Raw genomic sequence first — 21,807 nt, 5'->3', positions numbered from 1 at the left:
GTTTTGAATTCCTCGCAGACTAAGTGTACACACCAGTATTTGAGCAAAAATAGAAGTAAACTGTTGGTATTGGCTTCACTCTGCTTATATTTTTCTTCTGTTGTTTGTGAATGAATACTGGATATTTAGTGATAATAACAGTAAATATGCATTTATTTCTTCGCAGTAAATATATCAATTATATTGTTAAAATTATGTTATTTGGCGTGGCATGCGTATATTTTTAATCAATTAGTTCATTATAGATTTATTTCTGTATCAATGACATAAATTTTTACCTGCTGATACAATAAGTTAAGTTATCATATTTGAGTTAATTGGTGAGATATTTTTAAATTATATTTACTCCTTCAGCTTGTCAGAATGTTCAGCTCAACCAGTAAAGCAACGAAAACGTTCAAATGGAAGGAGCAGCAGCAGAGTGTTTCAAGAATCTTGGACTAAAAGATTTGTCATGATGAAACGTTCTGGAACAGTGATGTGCAGGACTTCCTCTGTAAAGCGGCATTTATGAAGCTGTTCATAAATGGCTTTGTGATAAGAGTGAGCAAGAACAAAAAGAACGCATTTCTCTAGAGTCTAGACGTAAGCAGCAACAACATGCAGTCAAATGTTTTGATGAAATTGGTTTCAGGTAGTTCCAACTTTGTTGCTGCTAGTTTTGATATTTCAAAGGTTATTGCTAAACATGGAAAACCACTTAGTGATGGGGAGTATATTAAAGAATCATGGCGAGAATGTGCTCCTTTCCTTTTTGACGGTTCTTCAGAAAAAGGAAAAAATATTCAGCACATTAAGGAATTGTCAGTGAGTAGAAACACAGTAAAAAATAGAATATTAAAGATGGAAACAAACGTAGCAGGACAGCCAACAAATATTACTTTTGAATATTTTCCAAACCTAAAAAAAAAACAAAAAAAAACTCATGACAGATTTTGGAATTCAAGAGAAAATATACATTTGGAGCTTGCAGATGCAATTTTCAAGCATCATCAATTTAACTTTTAAACAATTTTCTTTAAGGTTCAATAAGCTCAGGTCATTTAAAGGTATTGCAAAATTACACCGTTTTGCAAATTAATTGAAACAAGACGGAAAATTACGATTTTTTCAATATTTTGCGTTTTATTTCTGAGAATCCAAAAATTACTCACAAATTAATACATGATATGACCGCCTTTATTTTTCAGAAGATCATTAAACCGCTTTGGCATCGAGTCCACGAGTTGACTGCAATCTTTACTAATTTTTGGATCGCGGCACCACACCTCAATTATGGCCTCAATTAGCTTATCTGTCGTAGTACAGTATTTTCCCCGAAGTCTTTCTTTACAAATCGCCCAAAGATTTTCAATAGGATTTAAGTTCGGAGAGTTTCCAGGCCAGTCCAGCATCTTTATTCGCGTTGTAGTCATAAAATTCTTCACAAGTTTTAATGTGTGGCACGGAGCCAGATCGTGCTTAAAAATGCCAGATTCATTTGGAAATCTTTTTTTCAATTCTAGAACGACTCTTCTCTGCAAAACTTCGATGTACTGTGGTCCCTGCATCATACCTTCTACGATATGTAAGCCTCCGACGCCATAGTAGATGAAAAAGCCCCAGAACACCTACTTCAAGGCATGTTTTACGAACTGATTGATGTGAGATTCTCGAAGTTTCTCACCTGGAGATCTGCGAACATGCAGACTTCTTTAACCCTGTACAAAGAAATGAGTCTCGTCACTGAATAACACCTTCCTCCATTGTTCTTGCATCCAGTTCTTGTATTTCAGACCCCATTGATACCGTTTTTTCTTCATTGAGTCGGTAAAAAGTTGTTTTTTTGACTGGTCTTCTTGCCCTTCTAACGCAATTTCGAATGACGTAATATTCCTCAAATATTCGTCATATATCCCAAAAATAGATCGACCGTACTGCAAAACACAGCTAATGACGCCGTCAGTGTGAAAAAATGACTATTAAAGGAATTCAGTGGGTCCAGCAAGCCAACACCGGTCACCATGCTGAAAATATTGTAAAATTACCATTTGTTTCAATTAATTTGCACAAGGGTCTAATAACGTATACAGACAATGTAATGTTAGATAAACTGAATTTGAAATGTTGCAGTGAATTGACTTGGATAATTTCAAAATGCAACTGACTGATTTACAAAGAAACTCAATTTGAAATCAAAACTTTGTCGTCCTAAGAGCTGAACTAGAAAATATTGAAAGAGATTGGTTAGTGACTGAAATAACGCAGAAAACGAGGTTCTGAAACTCTGGAATTCTATTCTTGGAACTTTTGACCGTCTGAAAAGCGTCGCAATGGTAGTATTAACAGTATTTTTATCGACATATTTATGTGAGTCGTTATTACCAGTAATGAACTTTGTAAAGTGTAATTATAATATTAGACTTGCTAATGAAACTATTACTGCATACATAGCTCTCAAAACAACCAATTATAAGTTTGGTATAAAATATGTGTCATCTTTGGTGCAACAGCAGAAGTCTCACTAAGGGTCAAATATGTTTATTGTTTGTTTGTTTGTTTTGAATTTCGCGCAAAGTTACTCGAGGGCTATCTGCGCTAGCCGTCCCTAATTTAGCAGTGTAAGACTAGAGGGAAGGCAGCTAGTCATCACAACCCACCGCCAACTCTTAAGCTACTCTTTTACCAATGAATAGTGGGATTGGTCGTCACATTATAACACCCCCACGGCTATAAGAGCGAGCATGTTTGGTGCGACCGGGATTCGAACCCGCGACCTTCGGATTATGAGTCGAATGCCTTAACCTACCTGGCCATGCCGGGCCTAAATATGTTTATTTTCCTTTCCTTGGTTTTTGATTTTTTTATATTACATAATATGAACCAAAACTTATCATTTCACAAAATGCTTTCTGTTAATAGTAATCCAATGAATAAATGTAAATAAACAAAAGGACTTTTTTCTTCCTTAAAAAAGTCCATTATTATTGCTAATAATTCGTTAATTTTATTTCTTGTGAATTACTGTAGTTATTAATAACATGTAACTCATAAAGCTGTTTCATTTAGAATAATTCAGAATATTAATAATAAATGATAATCTGCTGCTAAAAATTACCATGAGTACACGACATATATTTTTAGAAGATTATCCCGAATTTGAGCACACACACTCTTAAAAAGGTTCGCCATCCCTGGTCTAAATGAGACAGAGATAATCATTTGCCAGTTACACCAGTCCAGATGAGACACAGATAATCATTGGCCGGCTACATCAGTTAACGTATCAGTTTAGATGAGACAGAGATAACCATTTGTCAGCTACATCAGTTAACGTATCAGTCTAGATGAGACAGAGATAATCATTGGCCGGCTACATCAGTTAACGTATTAGTCTAGATGAGAGAGAGATAATCATAACTCTTTATGCCCAACAAGACAGGTAATTATTAACCCTTTATGCACCACGGGATGGATAATTATTAACCCTTTATGTACTACGAGATGGATAATTATTAACCCTTTATGTACTACGGAATCGCTAATTGTTAATCCTTTAAGCACTCCATCGGATTTTAAAACATTTTTTAGAATTATATTTAAAAACTTCCTGGTGGGACCCCAATAGCATATGTGTCACACAAAACTCTTTGACCGCAAATACTTTTGTATCCAGTTTTATTGTCCATCCTTTTCTCTGAGCGTTAATAACAGGTAAGAAATAAACAAATGAACATAAAATCATTCAATATGACACAATTCGTGGACCTCAACGGTAGTGAAGTTTTAAAACAAGTCGGTAGTTTTAGGGCTAAAATAAAGGTTCAATTGGGAAATAAATCGGGTACCTAGAACCAATTTAACGTCAGTCAAAACAACTGTGAGAACCTGAGACAGTATACAAGATATACAACTTTTATTTTAAGCTATTTGGAAAAATCTAGGTTTACAATCAACACGTATATACTGAATGTAATAAAGGTAGGTTATAGACCGTAATGTTTCTGTTTGTTTCGATATTGATGCAAAGTTACACAAGCGCTACCTAGCCATCCTTAATTTTCAGTTGACAAACCACAGAGAAAACAGATAATCAACAGTACTCATTACCAGCTTTTGAGCTTATCTAATGGAATAGTGGAATTTCTTAGCTACATTTATAGCGGGGCCACGACTCACAAGTGTGAAGCGCAGATAGCCCTCGAGTAGCTTTGCGAGAAATTCAAAAACAAAGAAACACAAGTGTGGATCGATCTTTTTGCAGCAACGGGATGCGAGCCATAAACTCTCGGCATCAGAATTTGGCGAGTGAACTGGTTCTAGCTTTTGAATGGACTATATGTGTTATGCAGGCTGTGGGGATCGAAACCTGAATTTTAGGGTTAGAAGCAATACGTTTACCGCTAAGCCACCGGGCACATGCCTTCTATAAAACTTGGTTTGGTTTCGTTTGAATTTCGCGCAAAGCTACTCGAGGGCTATCTGCGCTAGCCGTCCCTAATTTAGCAGTGTAAGAATAGAGGGAAAGCAACTAGTCATCACCAACCACCGCCAACTCTTGGGCTACTCTTTTACCAACGAATAATAGGATTGACCGTCATACTATAACGCCCCCACGACTGAAAGCAAATTTTGAAAAAGGTTTCATGACCTGGTGGAAAGCTCCCCCCACCTCCATTATCAAAATTTCTGGATAAAGAATATGAAGGCATTATCTACACTGGTTATATATATATATATGTGACTATTTACAACAAGTGTTATTATTGCAAGCATAAAGCACGTGAACATTTCAAACATGCGTGCAGGAAGGAAGGTGTCACCCCTACTAACATGTAATGAATCGTTCCATACAAACAAATATATCGGCAATCGTGGTGCTTAATATTACGAAACGAAGGAAGAAAGCGTGACAAAAATTCGGATGATCACATAATGAGAAACATGGTCGTGTAAAGAAAACAGATATGAGGATAAGCTGTCTTATATATAAATAGTATTATTACTTTAAAGTTTCATTATTCAAGAAGGGCTATTAGGCCTGCCTAATTTTGTCAGAGAATGACGCATACAGTGTAAATAATAACGCTAAATACTGAACCAGCGGCGCCATTGCAACAATATGTTATAGGGGGAGGCAACGTCGTACTTAGTTTCTACCAACTGTTATTGATGGTGTAGCACCTTTCGGAATTCATACATCAACTATAATAGCTGTGGAAGAACCAGAGCATCGTGATGTTAAAGGAAATTTCTACTTTATAATATGTACTAATATTGGTGATTTTCAATTAAATATGTTCCATTAAGCCAACGTTTTTCATTTATCAAAAAATAATAGTCACGCTTAGACCAAATATTCTTTCAAGAAAGACTTAAAATCAATTGTCTTCTGATCAAAATAGAGTGGCGTGTAATATATAGAGCTATGTTTGTGTCCATTTGTTTGCCTCATACGTTTCCACATTTTTTGATCAATCAGCACCAAACTCGACACAGTTTGTTTTTATTTAATTTCGCGCGAAGCTATCTGCGCTAACCGCCCCAAATTTAGCAACGTAGGAGGCAACTAGTCATCATCACCCACTGCCAACTCTTGGGCTACTCTTTTACCAACGAATAGTGGAATTAATCGTCACATTATAACACACCCGTGGCTGAAAAGGAAGCATGTTTAGTATGACGGGGATTCGAACCCTTGACCCTCAGATTACGACTCGAGCACTCTGACCACTTGTCCATGCCGGGGCTCTTGTCACAGCGATACAGGATGACATGAAGAAAGTCTTAAGGGGAAGACCGTATTAAATTTTATATCTATTTTGTTAAAAATATCAGATCAGCACAACGTGACACAATGATAAGCATGACACGAAGAAAGTCATGGGAGATTGGACCCTCCCATCTAATTTCATATTAATAGAATTATTGAAAACAGCACATCGTTCTCTCGATCATTCGTACCATTAAATATTTTTACTGCACTTATAAACTTTATTATGTTAAGAAATAAAACAGAGGAACAATTTCCTACCCTTAGTTACAAACAAGGTTTTATATCAACAGTCTAACGGACAGGTACTCCAGCTAGCACTTTATAAACCACTTGGAATTTACAAAAAATACTTTTTTTCTTTAACTAATATACATGAGCACTACACATTAATCGATAGTTCACCGTTTCGTATTACGGATCTTAATTCTAAAAATTAATTATTTAAACTGAAAATAACAAACAAAAGGTGCCTAATACTGAAATAACGGATACAAATAAATATATTCCAAACTTTACAATATTCACCTCATTAATGTGCGTACCACAAGCGAAAGTGTGATTCGAAATGCAGTTTCGTATTTATCCAGTTATGTCATGTTACTTCGTGTCAGCTTTTCTTATGTCACGCTCAATCAAAGGCATACAACTGTGTCATGTCATGATTTCTTATTCTAGATCATATAATGTTATGCATGGTCCTGTCTTGTTATGCTTTGTCAGGTAGACATATTTATCACGTATATGACAAGTTGTACTTTTAAATCTTCACAGTCACAAGGCGGGACATGGCTATGTAGGGTAAGGCGTTGGACTCGTAATCTTAGGGTCGCGAGTTCGAATCCCTCGTCACACCAAACACGCTCGCCGTGAGGACGTTATAATGTGACGGTCAATCCCACTATTCGTTGGTAATAGAGTAGCCCAAGTGTTGGCGGTAGGTGGTGATGACTAGCTGCCTTCCCTCTAGTCTTACACTGCTAAATTAGGGACAGCTAGCACAGATAACCCTCGAGTAGCTTTGCGCGAAATTAAAAACAATTAGTCACAAATAAACATTTTAACATGTTTATATGACAAGTTATACTTTTAAATCTTTAAATCTTCATTAAGGTAAATAATTTAATTCCTAAATATTTTTATATATTAACACATAACTAAAGTAGAAAGAAGTAATTTATCTTAATTCCAAGCTAAACTGCTGATTATCTCAAAGTAGGATAAATTATTTTGCAGCTAATTAATAAGACGAGGAATACTATAAGGAAGTATCACTGATAGCTTGAAACAGCACTAGACCTTTACGAAACTTTGCGAGGAACGTCTGAGGTAACTTCGTTTTTTGTTTTTGTGTGTGTGCTTTTTCATAATTAAAATGAATAAATAGGTGCTCCTTGAAGGCAAAAAATAACAAGATTTTTTTATGTTTAATAAAACGTGACCCATTTCTACCACAACTTGCTCTTTGCCTTTCTGACCTTCCCCAATAGTCTTACAAATACCATTAATCTTACACTTGAGTATTCCCACACTGAACTAACTCATTGCTACGTTGCTACAATTGTGAAGTTACATTCTAAAGATATATTTCTGTCTACTTGGTATAGCACTGTAAAACAAAACACCCACTCGCTATCCGTTGTGGTAAAATAATAAAGTTAATACCAAATAATTCATACGATTGGCAGTAGCTTTTGTTTGTATGAGTTTGTGCTTAGCCAGCATTTCTTGCTTTCGAAGTTTACATTACTAAAGACGAACAGATAACGTCCGCAAATAAATCAAGGGTACATACACCTCATGTTGCTCTCATACTTTGGAAGTAGCTGTTTCAAAATATATATAGCTATATATTATTTTAAAATAATATGTCTTCAAACATTATATAGCTTATAGAGCCGTTATCGTAATTTACCTAGTTTTTCAAAATGTTCTGGTTTGCCGAAAACAAACAAGTCTCAATAAATTTGTGAGAAATATTAACTTGTTAACTAGCGCGTATGGAAGTAGGTCCAACATTTTACGTTCTAATAGTCTCAATTTCTTAGATTTCTACCGTCTGTTATCGTTAGATAATTTTTGTGGCATATAAATTCATGATTAAAATTTACGAAAGAAATTCCTTTATAACAGTTTAACAAGTTGTTCTTATTTAGTATGAACAAAGAAACTCTTTACACCAACTACATAAAGGATTAAACTTGCCTAAATAAATAGCGTGTGTTAAGTAGGCCTGATATTACAGGTCCTACTGTTTCTCGCTTTTTCTCAATTTTATCTTGATCCTAAGTTAGGTTTACTTCAAAATTGTAAACGTCACGTTTAACGGTAGCCCTACAATATTTACGACATTCTAAATATCGAAACCAAATGACAGTTAAATGCCAAATCCTATAAATTTAAATCACGAATAGTTATTTACTAAAAAATAGGCCCGGCATGGCCAAGCGCGTGAAGGCGTGCGACTGAGGGTCGCGGGTTCGCATCCCTGTCGCGCCAAACATGCTCGCCCTTTCAGCCGTGGGGGCGTTATAAGTTACGGTCAGTCCCACTATTCGTTGGTAAAAGAGTAGTTCAAGAGTTGGGCCTGGCATGGCCAAGCGCGTAAAGCGTGCGACTCGTAATCCGAGGGTCGCGGGTTCGCGCCCGCGTCGCGCTAAACATGCTCGCCCTCCCAGCCGTGGGGGTGTATAATGTGACGGTCAATCCCACTATTCATTGGTAAAAGAGTAACCCAAGAGTTGGCGGTGGGTGGTGATGACTAGCTGCCTTCCCTATAGTCTTACACTGCTAAATTAGGGACGGCTAGCATAGATAGCCCTCGAGTAGCTTTGTGCGAAATTCAGAAAACTTTTATTTACTAAAAACTAACTACCAATACTTTTATAAAGCATAACAAATATTGTAATGGTGTGAACACCTTTTACAAGATGGCGAAGCATGAACATAATTAATTATACTTCTCATAAAAAATTGCTAATGCGAAATGTTTTAATATTTACAATGTTTCCGGCTGTGACGCTCTTCCATTGGTGATTTGAAAACTGTAAACGTTACATTTCGCCCAAGTTAACTTCGTTTTAGTTAAATTCTACGATTTTCGTTAATCTTTCCACACTGGTTTCCGGTCATGTTTATTGGGCTTTTATACTATATTATACATATATTTTTTGCAACAATGCCTATCCTATTAAGTTTCCAACTCAGTTATTGTAAAGGTACCTTGTTTTGTCGCTATTAACATCTTCAGTTCGTAATCCGAACGTCGCGAGTTCGAATCCCCGTCACACCAAACATGGTCGCCCTTTCGGCCATGGGGACGTTATAACGTAACGTTCAATCTCACTCACTATTCGTTGGTAAAAGAGTAGCGCAAGAGTTGGCAGTGGGTGGTGATGACTAGTTTCCTTCTCTCTAGTCTTACACGGCTAATTTAGGGACGGCTAGTGCAGATAGCCCTCGAGTGGCTTTGCGCGAAATTCATAAACAAAATCAAACTTATCTCTAAAATTCCAACATTCTTGGAGATAACATCAAAATTACCAAAAGAACAAAATGGATTCAGGAAATTTAGACAAACGACAGATCACCTAATCAGATTAACAGAAACCATAATAGATAGCTTCAATAAAAAAGAATGTACTGTCGCTTGCTTCCTTGATATCGAGAAAGCATTCGACACTGTATGGCACGATGGTCTAATGTTCCAAATGAATGAAATAGAACTACCGTGAGGAATTATTCGCTGGTTATCTAACTTTTTGGAAAATAGAAAGTAAAGAGTAAATGTTGAAGGAACATTTTCTGAATACTTTACTCCTGAAGCTGGTGTCCCTCAGGGAGGGGTGGTTAGCCCTATACTCTTCATCATGTATGTAAACAATATGCCACTAAAGGATCCAAATTATGGATTCTCTTCACAGTTCGCAGATGATGTGGCAGTCTAGAAAAGTGCCGCAACACCCACGATAGCAGCCACTATCATACAACCGCAACTAAATAGAACAAGTGAATACTGTTAAAAATACAGAATAAAAATAAATACAGCAAAAACACAACCCGTAGTCTTTACTAAATTGACAAAACACAAAAAACAACAGCCAGAATTATATATGAATGGCACACTACTCCAGATTGCCCCATCGGCAAAATTTCTAGGTCTGACCTATGCTTTTGGATCAATCATGTGAACGAAATTAAAAATAAAGTCTAGCGAAGAACTAACTATGCTAGGAGTCTAACTGGTAAAAACAGTGGAGCATCTACAGATAACATAATAAAATCTATAAAACATATATTAGACCTGTAATAGACTATGCAGTTCCAGCATGGAAAACTGTAAGCAATAAAATAATTAAAACCAAACTACAAACAATCCAAAACACACTCCTCACAACTGCATACAGAGTTCCAAGAACAATATCATCCCAGTTCATTCACAAATACTCGAACATACCAACCATACCAGATAGCCTCCTTCATATTACAATAATGTACTTTAATAAGAATTGGATGAAAAACGAATTACTATGCGAACTAGACAAGTACCTCATACATGATGAAGCTAGTCTTAAATATCTCTCCCCAGTTAACTTATATTTTAAATATAAAAATAAATAAAAGAGAAAAAAATTATATAAATTTAAATAATAATAATAGCAAAAAATAAAAAATAATAAAAAATATCTTTCTACTATATATATATATATATGTATTAAAAAAATGCCACCAACAAACTTGACATTTTTGCTGATAGAATAAAATAATCACAGTATACGAGCCACAATACATGGACAATGCCCTGAAAAGGATCACAATAATATTCAGTTCCACAGTTATAAAATTCGTCAAGAACATAAGTACGGGTAGGAGGAAGAGGTCATAGGGAACCTGACCCTCCAGGGTATGAACTTTTATTACCCAAATACCGACGACATTCTAAAATTCCACGCGTATAAAGTGCCATCTATTGGTTACAATTACAGTGTTAATGAATGTTTGAAATCACAATTTAAACACTTAATTCTATGAGAGCTTTAATATCCACGATAAAAATAAATATTGAATATTTTATATTGAAACATTATATAGATTAAAAATAATTAATTAATTTATATCATATTTTTTCAGAAAATCATACACATAATAGGTATTGTATTTATGATACAAAAATAATATATCTTGTATAATAAAACATCATCTATAAATCAAGATTTTTTTACAATAAATTTTTCTACTAAAAGATTCGTAGTCCAAAATTTAATTTCGTATAATTATACTCTTTTGTTTTGCATTGAAAGAAACACACAGTGTTGTTTTACGGAATTTAAACAGCGTTTCAAACGAAATCTTAAAGATTTAATACATACCAACAAACCATTCAACTATGAACGTGAATTAGGCGAATTTTGTTTAATGAAAAATTGGATAACGAAACTAAGAAAACAGTAATACGAGTAACGTTGTTCTACTTGATCTTCAAATTTAAGTCACATATTTGATCAAACCCAAGACTAGTGTCAAATATAGATAACAGAGGGCGTAAAACATAAAATCCCTGGCAATATTTAACAGAGTCATCACATAAAATATACACGTAGACAAACAGAGGATTTATCATCACAACTGATGTACGCTATATTTATAACACCTAACGCACCATATAAGGTTTCACTAGACGGACTGGCGCAGAGGTGTGTATGTCCATATCAGTATAAGTAAAATGATTAATAAAAATTCCTAACAATTTCATTCCAGACAAAGCACTTATAGTGTTTGATAACAAAAAAAGTCTGGTAAAAAAACAGTACTGAAACAACCGGAGAAATAGGACAATATATGTTTGTTTGTTTTGTTATGCTTCTGTTATCTCACGAAACAGAGCGGATCATACTGTTTTTTTTCCTGTCTGTCCGTCCATCCTGATCTAGTAGACAGGTTATTTCAAGATTGTATTGACATATTTTGGCCAAACTTGTATAAGATATACTACATAAAGTTTCTAGACCAGAAGAGCTTTTGAAAGTCATGGGCTATAATTCGAGATCAATCAAGTTAAAACTGTGGAGTGCCTCCAGTGTACTGTCTCCAGAATTCTGAAATTCTGAAACGTCATTGGACTAGCGGAAACATTGTTCCAGAAAAGTCAACTTTCAGATGCCGAAAAAATATTGCCTCAAATGGCCGCATTTTGATCTGATTATCACGTTAAGGTCGAAACAGGACTTGCAGTACCTTACGACAGAAACGACATGAAGATATTCATTCCAGTGTATCCAGAATAATAGTAAATAGCAGACTGACCAAACAAGATTATTTTGGGAAAAGGCCTATCTGTAAACCGATATTAACCAGAATTAACCACCTTCATCATATTACTTGGGGAAGACAGGATGCCAACTTACAGTTAAAACACTGGTGGCATGTCATCATTTTCAGGTGAGTCCTGTTTCCGGCTTGGTAAAGTAGATGGTATAATTTGTGTTCGTCGTTTGCTTGGATAACAGATGAGAGAAGACGTCCTGTGGTGCAGTATATGTTTCGGCAACCATTCATTATGGTGGAAAAACTGCTGTTCATATCTTACATTTAAATGTCACTGGCGTATCCGACGAGCATCACATGGAGATGATTTTTTTCTGTCATATGCTTGGTCAACTTTATCACTACCTTTGATCCAGGATGACAATGCTCACAGTGTTCATATTATACAGGATTATCTCCACCAGGAGGACTTTACAAAACTTTAATGGTCACCAAAATCTTCAGATTGTAATCCCACAGAACACTGTTGTGCAGAACTAAGCCGGAAATTTGCTAACCAAGACCTTAAAACTAAGTTGCAGCGCCTTCTAGTGACAATCTGGAATGAAATCACGGTGGATTACATCAATAACGTCATCGACAGCATTCCACGTCGCTTTGTGGAGGTGAAGTTATTAGAGTACGAGGAGGACCAGTCACGTACTGAGTGTTTAATATGAACCGATATAAGGTTAAATACGCTATTTAAATATTTTAATGTTTCATTTTGTCAGTATATATGCCTTGGTAAGGTCTTATTGTGATAGGTGAAGTGCTGAATTACATATCTTTCTAAAGATGTCTCATAAAATTGTTTACTTCTCTAATAAATCGCTTATAATGTCCATAGAACCTGTCTCATTATACAAATTACATATTTATATGTTTAATATAACATACATTTCTCAGTTTGACAGCATTAAATGTATTTCTATTTCAACTTTATAATGACGATCGTATTCATATTTTATCCAAGACTTGTACATTCAGACCATAAAGATGTGTTTAGATCGGGGATTTAGTGGCATTGGAAAACTACTTAATATGAATCAACGTGAGGAATGTAGAATCATCCAGAGAAAGGCTTTAAAATGTCCTACCTCAGCCATAATAAGCAAAGTTCCCCGTTTTGTAACAGGTGAGAATCCACAAACACAAATATTAGTGGCAAAATCCATTCACGTATTTCAGAAAACGGTATTAAATGTAATAAAAACAAAACTCCATTAGAAAAAGTGACACAGTTCATATTTAAGTTTCTTTCATGACGTATCCTTTCAACTGTTTGTTGCATACTTCAAGCATAGTGAAAATGAAACAGGTATTTTTAGTATTCCATAGAAAAACATATAGTCAGATTCCCAGATGAAGAGCTAATGCGTTTATGTGCAATCATACTGTTGAAATAAGTGATGGAAAACCGTCGTATTCATACACTAATTAGCTTATGGAAAGCATCAGGGAGGAGTGGTATCTATTGTACGTGGTAGCCTAATAACACAACGTTTTGTAATGCTTCAGAAGTATTATGAAGATGCGTGACCGTCAGACATAGCACGAGCAGATGTTATGACCTTAACGATATAGCGAAGCTTCAAAAGTGTTTCAATATAACTCACCCAATAACTACACAAATGGACACTACAAGTGCACGTACTGGACATAAAACAGTATCTTATGTGCATAAGAATTGTAAACTTAGGTAATAATAACCGTGCAACAGAAAAATTTGCACCTAAACAATCACATTATTCACAAACATGGCGGCTCACATATCAGAAACTTAAACATCCAATTATTTTACATATTTTGCTTATGAACTGTTTGAAATACAGTGGTAAATAAATAAGTCTTTATTAGTCGAACTTAAGTTACATAGATGTAAGTTTATGTATAATCGCAATGATTACCATATATATATATATTTTTTTTTAAATTGCACATATCAACATATACATGTATATGTACATTTATGACATAGTTTTGAAGTATATTGTTCTTTTTTAATTTTTGTATTTGTTTTCTGTAGTTCAGGTTTTTCTTTTAATTTTCATTTTTTGTTTGAGAATTTCGCATAAAATTTACATAATGGATATTTGACAACGATCGTCCCTCATTTTTAACTGACAGACCAGAGAGAAGGAAGTTGATTTAATAGTTCCCAACGGCAACCATTGAGCTACTCTTGTCTGATTTAATGATCGGCTTTGATTGTTGCCCAAGGCCCGGCATGGCCAGGTGGTTAAAGTACTCGACTCGTAATCCGAGGGTCGCGGGTTCAAATCCCAATCACACCAAACATATTCGTTCTCTTAGCCGTAGGGGCGTTATAATGTGACTGTAAATCCTATTATTCATTGGTAAAAGAGTAGCCCAAGAGTTGATGGTGGGTGATGATGACTAGCTGCCTTCCCTCTAGTCTTACACTGCTAAATTAGGGACGACTAGCGCAGATAGACCAAACGCAGTTTTGCGCGAAATTCAAAACAAACAAAGTGTTGCCCAAATAGTGCGCCCATGGCTCAAAACACGCAGCACGTTGTGATGGCAACATATTTACGGTTCGGGTAAGCTAACCCATTTGTTCACAACTGTCAGGTTATATAGGAGATGAATCCTTTAGAGAAGTGTCTGTGACTTGTTGATGATAAATTCCAAAAACAGATGGTCATCACACAACTCATTTTAAAATAATATATTCAAAGAAAGTTTAAACATATATACAAAACTCTTTATACTATTAGTTATTACAGCTTTATCCAGTGCTTTAAAAATGATTGTTTCCTTTTCGTCAGCGTCCACACAGACAAATTCAGTTACTTAACAAGACAAATTATTCCCCTCTACTCTATTATTACAGTACAAAGCTGTGATATGCTTACTTCAAAGTCACCGCTTTAACTGTTGGTTCCCACAGTTTTATCCAGAATTTGAATAATCATCTCTTATGTCAATAGCCTATACATACTCGTTCAGTTGAACCAAACTGATAAGATGAAGTATTATTTTCTCCTCTGTTATCACAATACAATCAGAGAGATACATTCACTTATGTTACCCCGTGGGTTTACCACATTCCTATACAGAACTATAAATAATTTTCATTTATATCAAAAGTCCACAAAGGCTGGTGAGATTAAACCCAACTGACAAGACGAATTATTTTTCTCTACTCTGTTATTACAATACAATCAGCGATTGTTAAACATTAAAAGTCGTTACTAGGCACTCTTTATGGTTAAATTTACGAATACTCAGTCTATATATATTTTTTTCTTTTACTTTCACACTTATTTACATGCACTGACTTTGTTGTCTGTATATATTGCCCGAATGAGGCCTAGAACTTTCGAGTAACTACGAAACGTTATGATGTGACAAAATCAATGAAACAACTAGAAAAACGTAGAACGTTCTAGTAACGTGATGCAACAACATAACAATGATCGACTAATGAACTGCACAACGTATGACTTGTACACAGTTACATAAATAAATCTGAGATAGATTATCGCTTCTAAAAGTGCCAAATTTAATACTTGTACTTTATAAATATATAAATCACAACTCTCGTATTTAATTTAAAGGAAACAGTCGCGTATTTCTAACAACGCCTACTATGGGTTTCTAATAGTTACATAACTTAAATATCAATTTTCCATTGAAACATTTCTAAGAAAACCATAAAAGAATAACTCGTTGTAATAAACTTGGTGTAGAAGACAGAAACAGTTTTGTTTTGCGGTTACTTTCAATAAACTAGTTGGATTTGTCTCTGTTAGTCATCACTTAGGCCTTTCTTCCATTTCCTTTCGGTATCAATTTAACTTTGAACAGGGACAAATTAAAAAAAAAAAAAAAAAAAACGCACGTTGAGCACACGAGGATTATTTTCCACAAAACCAAAAAGGTTTTACGTTACAGTCTCGACACACGATTAGCACACGAGAGGTCTTCTAATACAAAGGCATTGTTCATAAAATTGATGTTAGGATAGGATTACGTTATTTCAAGACAAACACAAAGTTCAAAGTAGAAAATTAAAGGTAGTTATTATACATCTCTTCCTGTCGTAAATTTACTCCCATGAAATGTTTCTTGTAATGAAATAAATCATATTTTTAAACAGGCTATGGCTGGTACAGAAATGATTGTTTTTCAGACTTTTTTGAGGTCGTTTTCAGTGCATTTGATTTGCTTTTTTTTATTACTGTATACAACAATGAAAACGTTTTGGTTAGCTTCGTTGATAAATACCTATCCAGTTTTAACAACTTATATTATATTAGCTTTGTTATGGGATATACATCTAATTATGACAGTTTTTAAGCTTAGATTAGCTTTGTTATTGAATGTACATCTGATTATGACCCTTTTAAAGCTTAGATTAGTTTTTTATTGTACATACATCTAATTATGACAGTTTTGAACAGTTTCTTTACTTTATATATGTCTAATTTCAGAATATGGTCATTTTATATCATTCGTCTTAGAGCAGTTTTGCTCCTGTGCAGCGGTGAGGTGCCAATCTCTTCCCAACGAAGAGGCTGAGGTGGCTGGAAAAAGTATTGACGGGGTACACTATACATCTTGTAAGCACTCATACTGTGGCATTTAGGAAGTGAGCCAACTTCAAAAGTAAACGTTGTTTGGTGAGCGTAGAACTACAGGGAAACTGACGCATATTTTAAGGTAACTTTAGCCCCATCCTGTAACCTGTGACAGCCCCTGATCATATGTTACTATTTAGATAACCTGAAGATGACCTAAGAACTTCGAAACGTCGTTCTCTGCTTTATTAGTAAGTGTTAATATCCATACCAGCGGTCCTGAGATACATATTTAGATAACAGTTTTCCCACGAGATACTGACATTTCAGAGTTACACGGTAAGTTCACGGGCTTACAACATTAAAATTTGAGTTCGATTCTCCGCAATTCACAGATCGCAAATAGCTCATTGTGTAGTTTTGCGATAAAACAAAAAAAGATTCGTTATGAAAATTGCTTTGAGAAAGCGATTATGACAAGCATTTAACCTTAAATTTCTTCCACACATTACCTGCTTAGCTTCTGATGTCACATAAACCCGTTAATATACTGTATTAATTAAACATCATTGAAATATTTCAAAGGTTAACAAACTCGCAGAGTATTTTGAGCAAATAACACGTAGGCGTTCTGGGCCAATAGTTATAACTTCTTTTGTCCAAAAGCATTAGTCTAACAAATCTTCCAAGTGTTGGGAACATCGCGGGTAACCTATAAGTGTAGGACTGTACCGATATATTGTTACTTGCATGGTACTAGGACTCCTAACAGCCACTTTCAGATATCCAGTATTGTTACCAGTTGCTTTCAGTTCTGAGGAAGACTCGAAATAATTTTCGCTTTCCATACGAATGATGTATATTATAGATACGATGTGTACTAGTGAGCCACAAAGTAAGTTGTTACGTTTTACCTATGTTAGAATATCTAGAATTGCTGCCACAGATGCACCGAGATCTTTTAACTTGTGGTATACATCAAAGATGGCTTAACGCTCGTTGTAATTTTAAACTTCCTGTATGTCGTGTGTTCAAGGCACCTTTCCCGTTAGCTTACTTACGTATAAAGTTACTAAAATAGAAAATTCTCAGAGATTCACTCGGGTGGATTTTGAAACGACTAATAAGAGTCTCCGAGCTATCATTTTAAGTAACTGAAAGCGTCATCTGGGAAACTGTGAGCGTCCAGAGTCCAGTGTAAATTTGGAGAAATCCCAAATCCCTGTTGAATGTCTCACGAGTTGAAATAGAAGAAAGAAGCCGCCCAAAATAGGTGATTGGTAGTCGTGTTGCACCAGTTTACACCCTCAGAATTGGAGGATTAGAAAAAAAGCATCGAGTTTCGGTATCCATTTTGATTGAGTACACGAGTTTGTTTATTCGCTGTGCGGCAGGAAAAAATACATTTATCTACAAACTGTCTATACAGGACGGTTTATTTGGTTGTTGCTAAGCGCAGAATTATACAACGAGTTAGTTGTACTTTGCCCATCGCGGGTATTGAACTCTTGTGTTTAGCATTACAAGCCATTAGACTTACGACTGAGCTAACGAGAAAATTGGTTTGGTTTAGTTCGAATTTTACGCAAAGCCACACGAGGGCTAGCTGCGCTAACCGTCTCTTATTTAGCAGTGTAAGACTAGAGGGAATGAAATTAGTCATCACTACACACCGCCAACTCTTTGGCTACTCTTTTACCAACGAATAGTGGGATTGACCATAACATTATAACGACCCCACAGCTGAAAAGGCAAGCATGTTTGGTATGACGGGATTCGAACCCGCGACCCTCATATTACGAGCCAAGCGTTCTAACCACGTGGCCACGCTAAGCCTAACGAGAAAATTCACAGAGATATACCACGTTGTAACAAAAACTAAGGGAAACACATGACAAAATTAGAACTACAGTGGGCCTGCTCATAAGCAGGTTCAGTTGCGTGCACCACCCTCTCTCTCCCTCACAAGCTACTTTGGTCCATTAAATTTTCCCCAGTGGGCCACTCAGTGGCATAACGTTATGTCTATGGACTAATATCGCTGAAAACCAGGTTTTGATACTCGCGGTGGGCAGACTACAAATAGCTCATTTTGTAGCTATGTGCTTAAGAACAAAAAGAAAAATTAAACAATTGCATTTTCACCCATCAAAACAATCTTTTATCAAATATGATACATTAAGAGTACTACACTTTTCAACCTAAATAACAAAGTGAGAATGGTAGTTAAAATATTATAATCACCAAAGGTTTATAAGCAACTTTCTACCTTGCATTTTGGTTAACTAGGAACGCGCGAAATGTTGTTTAATATTCTAGATCTAATATAGAAATAATGCTGAATTATTCAAAGAGGTGTTTAAAAAGAAAACAGAACTGTGCCCATTTCTTTCCAGTACTAGAACAATAAATCAACTAGCGGCAACTAGAAGTTAATAGATATACCAATACCAATAGTAAAAACAAATTAAGTAGGTCGAGGAAATATGGACTCGCAAGTCGCTTTGACTTGCAAACAATAATTATATGTAATGTGTTTGTTTGTTTGTTTTGGAATTTCGCACAAAGCTACTCGAGGGCTATCTGTGCTAGCCGTCCCTAATTTAGCAGTGTAAGACTAGAGGGAAGGCAGCTAGTCATCACCACCAACTCTTGGGCTACTCTTTTACCAACGAAAAGTGAGATTGACCGTCACATTATAAAGCCCCCACAGCTGGGAGGGCGAGCATGTTTGGCGCGACTCGGGCGCGAACCCGCGACCCTCAGATTACGAAGCGCACGCCTTAACGCGCTAGGCCATATATGTAATGTGATAATTTGATGTTCTATTTATTGATACTTTATCCACCAGATGGGGCGACGCATGCTATTTCTGTAGGAAATGCCGAGAGGGAAAGTTAAAAACGCACGTGCTTCAGGACAAGCCACTCACTTGCTCCCTAAGTTTCAGTGCTGTAGCAGGCATAGCCAGTATACACAGGCCTGACCCACGATGGTCATCAAAGAACAGGTCTTCGGACTTCTCCTAACGGCTTTCCTGGTCATCGTACCAGTGAGTGCAAATGGCTCTTGTCGTAAGGCCAACCTTTGTTGTCCAGGTCGGGACAGTTCCTGTGTCGTCCAAAAGGCTCCGGTCAATTCTATCATAGAGGATCTCACTGATCGCCCTTGCTATTGTGACCACGCATGCCTAAAGGTTGGAGACTGTTGTGAGGACTTCAAGGAGGCCTGTAGAGGTGAGTGATTCCAAGTTTTGTCCTCCTTTGTATTTCTCGATCCATTTGGACTGTGAATTTATAGTTATGTTCTTAACATTCACATAAATGTTTTTCTTCTTCATAGATAACTCCAGCCCAAAGTAACTAACATACCCATTTGCCGCCCAATCGTATGTTTGTAATTTCGCACAAAGCTACATGAGAGTTATCTGCGCTAGCCGTCCCTAATTTAGCAGAAGAAATGTAACTAGTAATCACCACCAACCGCCAACTCTTGGAATACTATTTTACCATTAATCGTAAAATTGTAACGCCCCCACAGCTGAAAGAGTGAACATGTTTGTTGTGACGGAGAGTTGAACCCACGATCCTCCGATTGTGAGTCAAGTGCCTTAACCACCTGACCATGCCGAGACACGTTACGGCACTATAAAATTTAATACTACACCATTGATTAATATATATATATATATATAGAACAAACGAAGTAAAATTCGAACTATATTTTATAACACGAAACTTCAAAACATTCAGCAGAAGTAAGCGATCAAATAGAAGACCTTACTTTAATATTTACACGAAACGTTTACTTAAAAGTCAACCATTTGTGTTTTTTCATAATTCTGATAAAATTTTCTTTTGCTAAAATAACAGTCACTTCAACAACAAAGCCCATATATTGAAACTCAAGTGACTTTGGTCATATTTGTCTACTTATTTGTATGGGTTTTACATGATTTTGATTATAATCGTACCACAGTCGCTGTTTTCTTGGATGATAAAGAGCCTTTGGATCTGTTTTACATAAAATCAAGTTTATATCTTAAGTGATTTTTATATATTTCTCCAGGAGGAATTAGCTTCTTTGACAAACCTTCCACAACCTTCCCTTAGCAACATTTTGTCAAACATCGGTCCATTTAAGACTGGAATGTTGCAAGAACCTGTACCAAACCCTTTACTTGACATAATGTATGTTAATTATCTACTCCTCACGGCTAACTCAAGCGTCTCAGTATCCGGTATAGATTATCCCGGAACCCACCACTTGTATCAAACAAGAGTTCAATTCTCTGTATTAAGAAGTGGCGTTCTGTTCTCAATACTTCAAAGCCTCAGGGGCTTATATGTCATAAACTTCTAAACAAGGAACTTCTTAGATTACATAAAGCCAAATTAAAGCCAGTGGACTTCTTGGTTATTGCTATCAATAACCAGTTCTCCTGAAACTCTTCTTCTCACAACCTTAATCCAATTAATGATATGGGATCAGCAGCTCGGGTCTTCCTAGACCCGAGGTTCATATTTTGGCTTTGGCCCGGGTTTTTACACCTGGGTGGCCAGCTCTGAGAGTAGTCCGTCTCATTTACTCAGGTTTGGAACCTGCATGGTTGAGTTTTTTTTTTCTGGAAATTAGATTCTGGAGAAACAACAGAAGATGGGTTAGAATCAACCATCTCGTTCATATACGAAATCTCGTCAACAACAATAAAACTTCTCCTCTTATACTTATCTGCAAATTAGAGCACCAATTGAGCATGGCTGTATGATGAGTTGCAGCGTGTCTGATCCATTATTTTATTAGATCACCAATTAAACATGGCTTTATGATTAGTTTCAGCATGTTTGATCCATGATTTCATTATACCAACAGTTAACTATGGCTTTATGATTAGTTTCAGCTTGTTTGATCCATGATTTCATTATACCAACAGTTAACTATGGCTTTATGATTAGTTTCAGCATGTTTGATTCATGATTTCATTAGAGCGCCAATTGGGCATGGCTATATAATTAGTTTCAACATGTCTAATTCAAGATTTCATTAGACCAACAATTAAAGATGGCTTTATGATTAGTTTCAACATGTCTGATCCATGATTTCATTAAAGCACCAATTGGACATAGTTGTGTGATGACTTGCAGCACTTTTAATCCAGAAATTACAAACACTTTAAAGCCTTGCATCACGTATAACACTCCA

General features: G+C 36.0%; 1 protein-coding gene across 1 annotated transcript in view; it reads left to right on the top strand.

Annotated features, from left to right (window-relative positions):
• The first annotated feature begins 19,486 nt into the window (after positions 1 to 19,486).
• The window catches only part of LOC143253424 (somatomedin-B and thrombospondin type-1 domain-containing protein-like), a 35,178-nt gene continuing 32,857 nt past the window's right edge, over positions 19,487 to 21,807 (top strand). Inside the window, exon 1 of the mRNA XM_076507288.1 lies at positions 19,487 to 19,841. Within this exon, the coding sequence (XP_076363403.1) occupies positions 19,598 to 19,841 (244 nt within the window). The 5' untranslated portion in view covers positions 19,487 to 19,597. The remainder of the gene's footprint in view (positions 19,842 to 21,807) is intronic.

This window comes from Tachypleus tridentatus, chromosome 6 (assembly GCF_004210375.1).
Source record: "Tachypleus tridentatus isolate NWPU-2018 chromosome 6, ASM421037v1, whole genome shotgun sequence".
NCBI classification, from domain to species: domain Eukaryota; kingdom Metazoa; phylum Arthropoda; class Merostomata; order Xiphosura; family Limulidae; genus Tachypleus; species Tachypleus tridentatus.
This window is presented reverse-complemented; position numbering and strand designations above follow the sequence as displayed.